We start from the raw sequence: 14,712 nt of genomic DNA on the forward strand, positions 1-14,712 counted from the left end.
TATCTTCCATTAACTTCTGTATAAAAACTGAGATGAAAGGCATACAAATTTGCAAACACAGAAAACAGTTTCATTCATTCTATACTCCAAGCATCTAATGCAGAATCTGGCACATAGTTGGTGTTCAATTAATGTGGGATGGATGGGGAAGGGAAGAGTATGTAAGGATCATCATGACTGAAGTAATTTAGAAGTCATTGGGTAAAAAGTACACCATGCAGTAGTAGGAAAATCAACAGTGTCTATAGATTTTTGGCAAGAGATAATCTAAGCTATCTAGAAAGAAGTGTCATATTACCAAGAACAATAATAGATTTTTCAGATGGCAGAAATGACTGACCCTGTTTTCTCTGATCTATGAGACAGAAGGATAAAGAAAGCAGTTTCTATGACATACATGTTCAAGGGCTTAATGGACTGTTAAGTATGCTCATGGCTGAGGCATAAATATTAAAAACGGGGGCTAATTATCCACAGGAAGCAGTACTTATGGAAGAAGATTATAGTATGGTTCTTTGAAAAATAAAGTGGAGGAAAAGCTAAATTACTCTTGCATCATTTGAATAACTGAAATTTCCATATAACAAAGGATATCTAAAAATAGATTATAGTCTTAAGAATTACAAAACAAAGAGACTCAATGGCCTATGAACAGCATGCTTTTCATTCTAAACACTTAAAACCTTAAAACCCTGACCTCTCTATCCTGCTTAAATAGTAAAAGAATATCATGAAAGAAAAATAGTTAAGTTTTTTACACTACCTTTTTCTGTGCTCCCATTTATTTTAGGTAAGAAGTCATCAACTTGTATCCCTAGGATTAAGACAGTGTATCATTGCCTGATCAAAGAAAGTATTACTTTAAAACTAGTCTAAAGTATAACCATGGCATTTTGAATTCCTACTTACATTAAGACTGTATAAGGATACTTTAAATTTATTTTTTACAAGAAGGTTCAACTTGCTATCTTCTTTCTCTTAACTCAGAGAAAAGATTACAACTGCTATAATAGTAGCTAGCCTTCCAATGAACCTCAAAAAATTGGCGGGGGAGGGATCCTACTGTTCATGTATTTTTCTTATTTAAACATCTCTAAGTAGAATGTCTCAGATGCAGAAATTTCATTCATTTCAAGGGCTAAACAATGGTGCCCACTGGTGGTAATCAAGCATATTTTTAAAGGAAATTTTCTGAAAGAGTGTAGATATTTTATACCTAATATGAAAACATCACTCTTAAAGAATACAAGTACACAATGTGATACTGTAAACATCAAAAGTTTAATGATAAAGTTCACCTTTAAATATGAAATTTGATGACACCTACCTAAACTGCTGCATTCTTTAAGAGTTTTCTCCTGAAGATGTTCTAACCGTACTGTAAATAAAAGTCCAAGAAAAAGATATTTCACAGGTAAAAAGAAAAAAAATCAAATCAAATCAATTTCTGGGTTAGCTAATTTACCTTGTAAAGCTGTTAGCCTTTCATTGGTGAAGTCATTATCAGCCTGTAAAGCTTCTATTTTTGCCTGGAGTTCCTGTTCTTTTTCTTCCATTTCATCTATTTTATGTTGTAATTCTTTTTTCTCAGCTTGTCCTTTCTGTTGGATTTCCTCTTGTTTTCCCTCTGCTACCTGTTGATAAAGAAATAGAAAGTTCAGTTATTTAATAAAAACTTATCTTGTTTTAAGAGGCCTAAAGCAGGACTATTTTTATTCACAAAACTTCTAAGGAGAATATTCAATATTTTAGAAGATATTTGTAGATATTAAAATGATGTCAAAAGTGATCTGCATTGGGGTCATGCCTCCATATCACTTAGGAAAGAAAAAATTGTATCAAGCAAGCAGACTCAATACATTAGAGATAAAGTAGTCAAAATGAAAATCTCCACATTTTAAAAAAGAGAAATAAGTTTTCTCTTGAAATTACTATTGTTTCAATTAGTTTCTAAGTTCTAAAATGTAACTTATTCTGAAATGGAAAAAAAAAATGTTTCGCTAAAGGAATGATGGTAATAAGCATTTTTCAAAATGACCTCCTTTTAATAGGACCAACCTTTAAAACGATTATAGGCTACCCATCCGCACAGAGGGGAGGCATGCTCTCTTCTCTAACAAATGTGTACCTTTTAGCTACTCAATTCATGGTTTGAATTATATAAAGATGGGTCTTCACAAACTCTGTTATAACATTTTATAGGACCAATTTGCCATTACCTATGGTCTGGTCTATCTTTATTTACCCTAAATGTCCTATAGCTACAGGGAGCTGCAGCTGAGGCAAAGTTAACATTATCGTTGGAGGATACAGGGTTCAAGCAGATCATTTTAAGGTTCCCTTTGGGCTTGTTTCAGCACTAACATATCTGGACCCTGCCTTTGGGAATGCCTAAAGATAAGCAGATGTAAGTTAAAAAAAAAAAAAAGTCTGAATATCATGGGTTTTGCTGATTCTTATCTACTTCCTCTAATATATGAAAAGATGCCTATCATGAAGTACTATTTCCATTCAGAGGAAATATGTCAGCATTCACAGACTTCCAATTATCTATGGCAATGAGGTTGGGCTAAATGGAATACAAGCATCTTATGTTTGCTATAAATTTCAACCATTACCAAATTTTACTATTTAGCAATACCTAAACTTAAGCTATCTAGTGTGCTAGGGACATTTAACTTAATAACTTTCTGGCTGAGTAAATACATACCTTTAATTTATCAGATAAATCTTTAATCTCATTAACTGCTCCATTATATTTATTGGCTAATTCTCTTAATTCTTCCTGAGTCCGTTCATTCATTTCTTTCAGGTGGGTACATTCATCTTCTGTATTACTCAGACTTCGCTGCAATTCAAGTTTACAGGCAATTGATAGAGAATAAATGCACATTCTAAATTCAATTTATAAAAAGAGTTGCTCTAAATCAACATCTGCCCTGGACTTTACGTAAGCCTGAGTTAAATACTTCAGGTACACGTTAAAACAGAAAATACAACTAAGAAAAAAAAACAGGGACAAGGAGGAGAGGATGCTATATAATTACACTTTTAAAGGCCACTGAGTATGACTTCTATTTAGTCTTGAAGATATTTTAAGCCTATCAATTCTTAAAAGCAAGTTTAATAATACCCAGCAATCAATTTAATAACAATATTATAAGACAACTAGCAACTTTCTTTCCTTGCATGTCAAATTAATGATGTGATAGTGAATCAGCCATATGAGATGGGGCCATTATAGAAACTTATCCTTATACTAAGGTATATTTACCACTTAGTTTACAATGGGCATTTTAACTAAACCCAGCAATAGATAACTTCTGTAATTTTGCATTATTTCAAAGGAATAACCTATGCTATCAATCAGGTTGTTTTTAAAGCAATGTGAATCACATTATGATTATTTGTAAAAGGCTTAGAAAGGACCTTAGAAATAATTTACCCTTTGAACCTCCAAAGTTAAGATGCAGTGGTTTTCCTCTCTGGAGGATGAGTAAAGTAAGAACAATTGGTGCAAATTCTCTGCCTTATACTGACTATCTTCAACTGGAAAAATGGCACAAATAGGTCTTTGTTGGAGGATGAATCCTAAGCAAAGTGCAAACAGTAATTCCCTGATTTTTAGGCTGTTATTTCCTTAATCACTGACTAGGGACCATAAGCACCAGAACTCACATAGTAATGCTGAGGATTCCTGACAATGAAAATAGCATACTGCTCTTTCCCACTTGACAGACAGGAAACATTTCCTAGCTATATAATAATACCCAAGTTTAAAATGTCCTGAAATGTTTGTAATTTTAGGATAAAATTTAAAACTCATACTATTTAATATTTGTTAAACTAAATTACCTCAACTTCTGAAAGTTTTCTAACCACATCAATTTTCTCCTGAAGAACACGCCTCAGGGACTCTTTGGCTGTCGTCTCATAGTTGTGTTTATCCTCCTGTAATGCTATGAGTTCCTTCCGTAAACTATCTTCTGTTTGATTCTAGAATTAAAAAATATTTGTAATTATAGCCAAGTTATTTTTTTTTTTAAGTATTTACCATTTGGAAAAATAACACATAATGATACTCTTTGAATTCTACATTAGGGTACTTCCAAACACAAATGATGTTGGGTATTAACTGAAACTGTATTTAAAAGGTGCATTAGTAAATTATGCCTCCACGAATACATTAATTCACACTTCTAATGGAAAAAAAAAACCACACAGGAAATTTAGAATTTCTCTTAAATGTACAAAATGAATTAACTCTCATATTTTTCATATTCTCTGTAAGCCATAATGCTTACATTTGTGGGCAAAAATAATCTATTACATTTAAAAGGCCCAAGCATTTTAGAACAATGGTTAAACCAAAAGGAATAGCACCGTGGGGAAAAAAGCTGATTCCAAGTTTCAGACAGGAAATGTACAAGATGAGCTTGGAACATCTCGTCTGATATGACAGCAGAAAACTATCAAAGTCTGCTAAAGTTCCATCAAAAAGACTCAGGTGCAAACATGAGGAGGTTCCTATGGATCAAAGATAGGGTAATTTGAACATCAACAAGAAAAAAAATGTAATAAGTCAAAACACATTACATATATTTAAATCTAGGTTAGGAGAAAAAACAGTTCATGATTCTTCTTTGATGGATAAGAAGAAACAAATTCATTATTTTGAAATCTAGTAAATAAAGAGAGAAAATCGCTTATTCTGCTTTTCCTAAAGAAAATGTACCTTGGTGTAACCAAATGGTTTATGAGAAGTTCCCCTTTATAGAAATATTGAAATAATAAATGAAAGAATGACAGGATTACAAAATCACCATTTTTGTAACTGTTAATGAAATAATGAATCTAGATAAGGATCGTCAACGATTGCTACTGCCTCAAAAGAAAGACAACTAGACATTATGGGTCTCCTGGTCAGAGTGCACGATACCACAAATGAAGTGGGTTGGCAAAAAAAGAAAACTGAACCTAAACCAGATCAAATCTATAGATCAAACTACCAATTTATGGTGTGGGATGAGAAGCGAGAAGAATGTTTAAATAATAATCCCGATTGCGAGAAATTAGAGGACAAATGACCCAGATTCTCCAATAAATATTACCTGTGATGGAAAAAAGACAGAGTTGAATATGGATATTCACTATACAATTCTTTCTATTTACATATATATTTGAAATTTCCCATAATGACAAAAGATTTAAAAGACATAAGTGTTTTAGCATGTACTCAAAATGACAAAGAAATGATGCTACATAAAAAATTATGCATTTTTCTTTATGTACTTGAGATTAATACCTACTTTGGAGCATGCCTGTAATTGGTTTCCCATAACTTCTAGCCGTGATAACAGTCTATCTTCATCTATTAAAGCCTGTTGAATAAAAATTAAATATAAATAAAACCCGAGAGCAATTAAAAATGACACATATCAAAAAGGTTGCTATTGCTAAAAAAGATAGAAAATCATAAAACTGACCAACATCCAGTGTAAAATGCTAAATTTTCAATATTTGTTCATTAGGAAGTAACTGTCTTTGCTACGAAATTTTAGTTTTAGTTTAATCAACATCTAAGGGATGTTAAACTATGCTTACATGCTTCTTGAATAAAAAGGCAATTAGAATACCTGCCAACTGGTATCGGAAGCCTCTTGGGTGATGGCTAGTAGCCTCTGAAGTGTGGCTAACTTCTGTTCCAACATCTGTTCCCGATGTAAGGCCTCCTAATATTACAAATCACAAGATATTTTAATGAACTCAGCATGATTCCTTTGAAAAACAATAAATTTTTAGCACATTCTGAAAATACTCTCATATTACATCCCACTCTATCTTACTTTCGAACTTGATAAATCTACTTTGTAAAATATATATAAGCTACATCATTTTAACCTCATTTCTTGGGCTGTAAGAACGGCTGTAAGGGTGTTCTAGCTGCAACTTTCCCTACAACAGAAAACAAGTCATCTTGTTTTCTTTTTATGCATAATTCATAAGTATGAGTTTTAAAAAACACCTATATTAGAAGAATCCAACAAATATTTTAACCCTGCATTTTATAGATATCAATCAATCAATCAATCAATCCAGAACAAACTCATCCCAATCAAGGCAAAACAATCTGGTTGGTAGCAAATACGTCTTAATGGCTTAGTTGCATGGGCATATAACAGCTAAAATTAATATCTTAACTTTTCCATTTTAAAATGTTATATATGTAAATGTGCATATACTATTTTTTAAAAGAGAGACTGCTTCACTCACATAGTCTACTACATTTTCAGGTGTTCTGATTCTCTCTGCATACCAAGTGTATACCATTTGGCAGCAATTAAATATGCTAACGTAAGTAAGAGTCCACCAAGTACTGGTTCAATGTAATTAAGGGATCAAAGAGTTATATAATTACCTGGCAGCTCCAGAGGAATATTTTTACAGAGAAAGACACTGGCGAGAAAAGCCTTATCTCTTGGTCACTTGTTAACATTTGATAGCTGTTAAAAAGTTCTCCTTCAACTTGAAGTCAAGGTAAAAATGCTCACACAGCATTCAGTTGTGGTTTTGGCACATCTTTAAATTTTTCTTTCTTCTATTTCTATCATTATCTAAAGAAGAACACTTACTACCCTAATACCTCTGAGCCATCTTAATAGAGAAGTATATGCCTCAAATACAGTACTTGAGGTTTAAAGCATGCACTTATTGTTTTCCACATCCTTGATAAATAATGATTGGAGTTAGACAGAGGTACTGTTTTTCAATATAACTCTAAAAGTATAGATTAAAGAATCTAATAAAAGCATACTGCCTCAGAATCTGGATTAAAACAAGCTTACAAGAGACTAGTTGCCAAGTTTATTTTAAACTTCTAGAACATTCCCAATATTCAGGAAATTACATTCATGCTGCAAAAAGTTTTACTTAAAAAAAACAAAAAACAAAAAAACAAATAACCACTCTTTCCACTAGATGGTGTAATTTCACTTTTTTCTTATTCAATTCCATTTAGAGTTTCATAACTCCATGAACCACATCTTAACAGAAATCTAACACTTTCAGGAATAGGCTTTTAGTTTTAAGTCATGAAATGCATCTACCCCACTTTTTATTCAAAAGATTTATAATTTACATTAGAATTTTAGCAATTCAAAAAGATGTACACAGAAAAGACAGTGCAGTAAAATTTTCTCTCAAAGAATTATATAAAGAACAGTGAAAGATTATGCCTGTTATGACTATTTAAAGACCTGACAAGAAAGTGAGAAAGTACTGCAGTTGAGTCAGGGCAGTACTTTCACAGTCCACAATGACTAGTGACAATTGTGTAAATTGGGAAATAAGCCCTATATTTCTCATATGAAAAATGAAGGTTAGACTAAATTAATCTCAAAGTTTACTACCATCTCCAAATGTAAGATAGATCTAGGCCAATAAATGTGCCTTCTTATTGAATGGTAAACTGCTAACATTTATGGCATACATTCCAAGTGCCAGGCACTGTTTTAGGTGCTTTACATATATTAAATCGTTTGTTCTTCACAATTCTGTGAGACAAGTGCTATTATTATGCCCATATCACAGATGAGGCACAAAAAGGTTAAACAATTTTCTCAACAGGTTAGAAGTTAAAGCCACAGATCGAGTTCAGGGAATTCTGGCTAGAGTCTATGTTTTTAAACACTCTACTAAACTGCAAGTCTGTAAGGCTTTTCTATGCACCATTACGTCCAGTGGAAGATAAGATTTGATTGATACATTGATAATTTTCTGTTTACATTCACAGAATTTCTCTTACTGATTGATTCCTATAAAAGAATGTAGGGGGAAAAAAAAAAAAGAACATAGGGACCCAGGATCACTGGTTTGGTCCTATTGTTTTAAACAAAAGGTGACTGGAAGACCTACACATGTAAAATGACTCACCCACAGTCACAACACTCATTGAACAGCAGAGCCAAGATAAAAACCTCAATCTCTAAATTCCTGAGCCAGGGTTTTCCTTAACCATGCTCCTTCACCAAAATAAGAAGAATCATAATCCAGCCCAAATCTATCAAAACCACAAAAAAAAAAAAAACCCACTTATTTCCTTTTTAGAGATTTATATAGCTCTTTAAATATAGTATTAACTTCCATTCCAAGTATGTATCCTATCAAGAAATCTTCTCCTAGAACCAGCAGCACACTATAGTCATTGGGAGCAGATACTCTGAGATCTGACTGTCTGGGTTCAAATTCCAGCTCTATAACATGCTAGGTATGTGATATTGTATAAATTATTTAACCTCCCTGTCCCTCAGTTACTCCATCTATAAAAATGAAAATAAAGTACATATCTATAGAATTCCGAGGATTAAATGAATTAATATAGGTGAAGCCCTAGAATCTGGCATATTAGTACTATATATAATTATCTGCTATTACTATCATATTAAGCAACCAAATCTCTCCAGGTTTAATTTTATTTAAAAGTCATCTATAGATAAAGAACTATTTTTGAACTTCCTCATATTTGAAGGAAAAAAACTTCTCTTGTACAGAATCTTATCTTCTCTAGATTTAACAATCTTGAATCTTTTTATCCTTTCTTAACTTATTTTTAATACTTTTTTCTTTAAATTGTTTTGTACTTGAATTCAACCAATATTTCTTTAGTAGATATTTGTGAAATAGCAAAATTAAACCTAAGTTATTTAATTTTGTTTTCAAAAACTAATAATTCTCAAGATTTACTTTTACCTGTAGATACTGAGAAAGCTGGAATAGTTCCTGAGAGTACATACTTGGAGTGTTAGCAGCAACCTAGAAACGAAATGACATAATGTCAATAGTCATACAAAATATTTATATTAAATATTTAATATTAAGACATTAAAGCCAAGTCCCTGAAATGTCTATTTACTGAAATATGCAAAATAAAAATTATTCTTTTCTTTTTTTAATTAAATTTTTTTCTAAGCCTAACCAAAATTATTTTTCAAATTAACAAGTTCCTTTAGTTCTCAAAATATTTCTGCCCCATGTCTAGAATTTGTAAATGGTATTCAATTATGCTAACCAGTTTGAGATTTATAAGCAGGGTGATGAAACAAGTGCTATTCATGAAAACATTCCTTAATAAACCAAATCACAAACTTATATAGCAAGAAGGCTATATAGTCTTTTCTTAATCTAGAAATTATACCTCCTGAATAAATAGATCTATATTTTCTCCTTTCAAATTTATATTTGAAATAGTTCTTCAATATGTGAACAAGTCTCAATTGATTTAGAGGCAGCACTTCAAAATGGTATTTGTATGTAAGAATGTGGGGAGAAGCAGGACATGAAATATAATACCGTGCCCAATGGCCAGAGGCAATAAAAATAGTTTTGTCTTTTTTTTCCCCTTTAATCTATAGTTAGGTTTTAAGAAGAAAAAGATAGGAAAGTACAGTATTTAAATATTACAAACCACAATCAAATGCTTAGAACTCAAGAGTAAAAGAACAAAAATCTCTTATGAGGTTTCTCCCAACTATGGAATATAAAATCATTGCATTATTCCAAAATAAAACAAAACAAAACAAGACTAAAAACAAAAAAGAAGGGCACTAATAGGTTGTTGTAACATTTACCCATATCCTCATTACTTACCAAGCTTTATACCTTAACTTATTCACAATCATATCATTATTGTTAATTATTAATGATCATTAATAGCATCAATCTTGATTAAGCTCAGAAAGTATCTCTTTATTAATATGCCGACTAGAAGGCAGAGAGATGGCATTATTTTTTAAAGTTAGTTCTAAATCAGCAAGGCTATCATTTACTTCTGAAATAATTCTTAGTATTGCTGAAGTCAATGATTAAATTTTTACTTCTAAAACAGGAATCTAATAGAGAACTTCAGTTTCAAGCAGGTTTTCATTTTTTATCCAAACGGAGAAAAAAAAGTAAAATATTTTTCCCAATAATTTAGTTATTACACTAAAAAAACTCAACATCTACATTAACGTTAAAAAATGCAAAAGTTTTTTTCTTTTTTGCTATTACCAATGATATCTATGGTTTTATACACCATTATTTCTGAACAAAAGAAAAAATATTTCCTCACAATTATTTCAAAGTTTCTGACCAAATGAGGCTAAAACTGATCTTCAAGATCAATAAAAGAGCAATTTCTATAAGACCATATTTCTGTGCTTTTTCCAGGTATATGTTGAGTGAACCATCTAGGCAGAAGCTTTAATAAATATTTCTTGAAAGAATGTAGTTCAGAATAAAGAGTAGTAACACTTCTCACCTCTAGTTAGGCACAAAACAAGTACTCCCAGTCTACACAGTCAGCCATTTACTTGAGATAACAAAGGATTTTTCATAAAAATATCCATCCTAAATTCTCCAGATACTGAAGATCAGAAGACCACAGTAACTATATAGCTATATGCACTCTATAGACTTTGTTACAAAAGAGAAATAAATTTCTAGGTAAAGTATATTAAAAACAAACAAACATTTTCCAAAGCAATATAGCTGAGTTAATTCAGAAAAAATCATTAGCAACTTACTTTGTCAACAGGACTTGGTAATGGAGCATGGATGACGCTGAAAAGTAAAATTTAGAATTTTTATCTAATTTCCTGACAATGGAGGAAACAGAGTATGACAGTATGACAGTACCAGAATATCTTAAACCCCGAAGTTGATATATTGCCTTCATATAGTTAAAACAATGTGAATTATTTTTCAAGCCTTCATAAATGTACAGATTTCTTAGAAAACAAGGTAATAAATGTACAAACCTACTTTTTACATATAATATATTTCTAAACAAAAATTCAAAGTCCAAAATGTATTAAATGCCCTTTCGGGATCCACTACTTAATAAATAATAAGGACTATGGTGAATTAATTACTTGGTTATAAGAACTTCCACATAGAAAAGAAGTACTCCTTAAATTATCCATTTTCAATTTCAAATATGTAAATTAAGTTCTTTTAAAATTAAATATTCCTATACAGAAATAAAAAGCAATGTTCTACTTGAAGGAAGTTATAATTTGGAAATGTATCAAAACAGTAGTACTACTCTTCTCCACCCAGTCACCTCACATAACTAATAACAGAAAGCTCAGATTTAGGTAAAAAACTAAACTCAGTATATCACTTTAAAACTAAAGAGTAAACAGACAGTATTAATTGGTACTAATTGTCTTTTGGCCTTATAAAATACTGCTGACAGAGAGGCTGTACAGTATAAGCATGCAGGCTCAGAAGCTATATTGACTGAGTCCAAATTCTGGTTCTACTTACCAGTTGTGTAATTTTGGGCAAGTTACCTAATCATTTATAAATCTCAGCTTCCTCATCCATAAAATGGGAATAATTGTAAAACCAACAACATAGGGTTATTAAATGTCTTAATACAAATAAAGAGCTTAAAACAGTAACTAGGACATAGTAGTACTTGATCACTAGAACCCCTCCCATGAGGACACAGCAGCTAAGGAAGCCAGGGTTCCTATCTTATAATGCGCGTAAGATACTGTATGTGGGTTGGGAGGTTGGTGGGGGAGCAAAGAGCAAGGATGCCACCCATGTCCCTTACAAGTTGCTAATCATGCCATATCCATCACTCTGGTGATGGTCAGTTTGAAGGTCAACTGGGTAAAGTTCCTAGATTCAACTAGTTAATCATGTGTAAGCTGTTGAGAAACTGATCTTGAAGGACTTAAAAATAAGAACGACAATTCTAATCCCATTGTAGTAACCACAAACATCCTAAGAACTGTTTTAATTCAGTTAATCACAAATATACTAAAATGCTGAATAAAATGGAATATTAAGTACCAGGACTTACCCCCATTCTGAGCACCCATGATATCCTGTACAGACTCACATTGAAACCACATAACCCTTTACTTCTTTGATTTCATGTCTGTGTTGCCCAGTACCATGACCAATTCACCTCTGCATCCCCAGAACCTATCACAAAGCCCTAACAAAGCTGGTGCCTAATGCTTTTAAAACTTAAGTGCAACTTCAGTTTTTTTCTCTACCCCATTAAAATGGAACAGATACTTTAAACAAGTTTCTTTTTCTTGACTATACAAGTAATACATACTGATTATGAAAAATGTATGAAGTAAAGCATGAGGAAATAAATAAAATGACCCAATGCCAGCACCCAGAGAAGACCATTTTGGGTATATATCCTTTTATCTGTAGATATGCACATAGAGGGGAATGAACTTAAGAAAGTCTAAATAGAAGCAAATGGTATAAATGAAGTTTTTTTAAATCCAGTTTTCTTACTGACCCAAGTACAAAATTGTCTGTTCCTGTGAAAATCTGATTAACAAAGTCTAAAAATCCAGCAAAATATTCCATAAGTAATATATATTTGTATTTTATAAAAACTATCTTGGATATAGGTGTATTCTATTTGAATTATAGAAAAAGTTGATATGCAACAAGGAATGCAAAAAAGGAAAATCGTTTAGTGTTAGGGTAGTGGGATTTGTTTCATTTAAAAATGATATATACAAAATCAAGAAAGAAAAAGAATAAACATTTTGAGAACTACTAAAGACTCTAAAAACATGAAATGCTATATAATGTATATGATGTACCTTAAACTCTTAAGCATTCTGGTATACCTGAAAGCATCTTAATTGCTAAAAAATATTAGATTAAAATAACAGAAATACCATGTGTTTATTATGTGCCAGGTAATTATACCAAGCTCTTTAAGTGAACAATCTTGCTTAATCCTCCTCATAAAATTCCAAATGAGAAATTTCAAATGAGAAAAGGGAGGCCTGATCAAGTCATAGCACAGGTGGAGTCAGGCTTTGAACTGGACAATCTGCCTCAAATGACGATTCTGATCTTCCAGCTCTAGAAACTTGCCTGTTCAAAATTCATCTTGTCCAGAAAGTCAGCTAGATTATGTACAATAAAACTGGCAATAAATTTTTAATGATACTAATACTTAACCACATAAGGAAAACCAAACAATGAGAAGGAAACAGGAGCAAAGATGAAAAGCATTGAGGAAATGAGAGGGATAGGGACACAATTCACTGAAACAGGTTTTGAAAAAATTTATGTGCCCTACTAGGTAAAACCGAAGAACACAGACGACCTTTTATATAATTGCTCAAAGCTTTTGACTCCATATAATGAGAAAAATCTCATTATCAAATGCAAACATCATGGTCTTTAGGAAGCCATATTTCATTAGTTGATTAATAGTTACTCTTATTTTTTAAATCTTAACTCTTGAGTCATAAAAGCTGAGTCACATTAAAGTTCCCAAAGTTAATTTCATTTTAAATAGTGAACTACAATTCAGAATAGGAAACATTAATGTTTTAAATTTAAAATGTTTTGCTTCAGATATCCTTGAAGCTAAAAAAAAAAAATGATAGCTTCTAACTGAAGCATAATATAAAATAATTCTAATGAAAGCACAGACTATCACAGTAATAGGAGGGCCTCTCTGCTTTCTTTTTCCTTTTCTCTTTCCTACTCACTACTCTATCTACTTTGCCTTCAATTCGATGCTTCTCTCAACCTCTTACCCTCAGATCTTTCTCTCTGCTTTTGAAGAACAGAAAATATTATGTTGGATACAGAAACAAGCTTCTAGTATATTTAAGGTGTTCTCCCAAAATAAAAATGCTTAAGTTTAAAGACTGTTTAGCTCCCTTCAACACTTCATAATGAAAATCTGTGAAAAGCACAAATCGAAATGTACTTATGTTTACATTTCAACATTTACATTTTGACTAATTTTTCCCTTTCAAGTTTGTCCTCCTCTAAGTGATCTTTCTATTGCTGCATAAAAAAATAAAAAAAAAAATTACAGCATTGGAAAATCCCTCCAAAAACTCCCATCAAAGTAGGTTACTAATTGTATCAACATCCTCAAGGTCCTATTAGATTGTGACACTGGCATTAACCTCAAAGGCAATCATAGTCAAAGAAGTCCTATATATTAAATGCAGATCAAAGTGAATACAGTTATCACTCACCAATAACTTATATATTCCAAATATTTTGGAAAACAACTACCCATCAAAATATAAGCTAGAACATTAAATTTGGAAACAACCTGTACCTTCTTAGACCTTAATATTTACTTGAATTGCAACTAATATGAAAACCAATTAAACTAAAGTGCATTATATTCCAAAAGTACTACATAAACTTCCTGACATTAGAATAATTCTGAAGTATTAATAGTACACCATCATCTAGAATATTATTAACCAAGGTAATTAATACAAAAACTTCATAACACTAAATTATACTCACTCTGAGCGGAGCCGGGCTTCCATACCATCTGGTAGAAAAAGTTTTATTGTGGAAACAATACACCCATGGGTCACTGGTTAAAATAAACAAATAAGATGGATAAAATAATTGTTTAAAAATATATGTCTTTATACTTCCCATATCTAAACATATATTTTATTTTTATATGTAATAACTTCTGGAAAAGAAAATAAATCTGGTGGTTTAATGACAGTATTCATTCTCCTAGAGAAACACATCCCTATCCATAATAAATCACAATTACAAGATAGAACTACAGATAGAATTGTTTCAAAAAGTGTCCTAATCTCCAATGCTATAACAAGTCAATAAAAGGTCAATGGAATACAGGGAAATACAACTGGAGTGGGGTGGGGCTGGGGGTGGGGGGAAATG

At 31.8% G+C, this 14,712-nt stretch overlaps 1 protein-coding gene across 11 annotated transcripts in view; it reads right to left on the reverse strand.

Moving 5' to 3' along the window:
• SLMAP (sarcolemma associated protein) overlaps window positions 1-14,712 on the reverse strand; it is a 131,581-nt gene that overhangs the window by 59,692 nt on the left and 57,177 nt on the right. For 3 of the 11 annotated variants that reach the window (XM_023537648.1, XM_011371780.2, XM_023537647.1), the window contains exons 4-12: window positions 10,563-10,599; window positions 8,749-8,811; window positions 5,637-5,732; window positions 5,310-5,381; window positions 3,856-3,996; window positions 2,711-2,848; window positions 1,466-1,634; window positions 1,328-1,378; window positions 764-814 (exon numbers count right to left, since the gene is read on the reverse strand). In XM_023537648.1, coding sequence (XP_023393416.1) covers window positions 764-814; window positions 1,328-1,378; window positions 1,466-1,634; window positions 2,711-2,848; window positions 3,856-3,996; window positions 5,310-5,381; window positions 5,637-5,732; window positions 8,749-8,811; window positions 10,563-10,599 — 818 coding nt within the window. Of the gene's footprint in view, window positions 1-763; window positions 815-1,327; window positions 1,379-1,465; window positions 1,635-2,710; window positions 2,849-3,855; window positions 3,997-5,309; window positions 5,382-5,636; window positions 5,733-8,748; window positions 8,812-10,562; window positions 10,600-14,316; window positions 14,401-14,712 lie in introns of those variants that run through there. The other 8 variants (XM_011371782.2, XM_011371779.2, XM_011371785.2 and 5 more) reach the window with 5 other exon arrangements.

The sequence above is a fragment of the Pteropus vampyrus genome, unplaced genomic scaffold (assembly GCF_000151845.1).
Source record: "Pteropus vampyrus isolate Shadow unplaced genomic scaffold, Pvam_2.0 Scaffold195, whole genome shotgun sequence".
Classification (NCBI taxonomy): domain Eukaryota; kingdom Metazoa; phylum Chordata; class Mammalia; order Chiroptera; family Pteropodidae; genus Pteropus; species Pteropus vampyrus.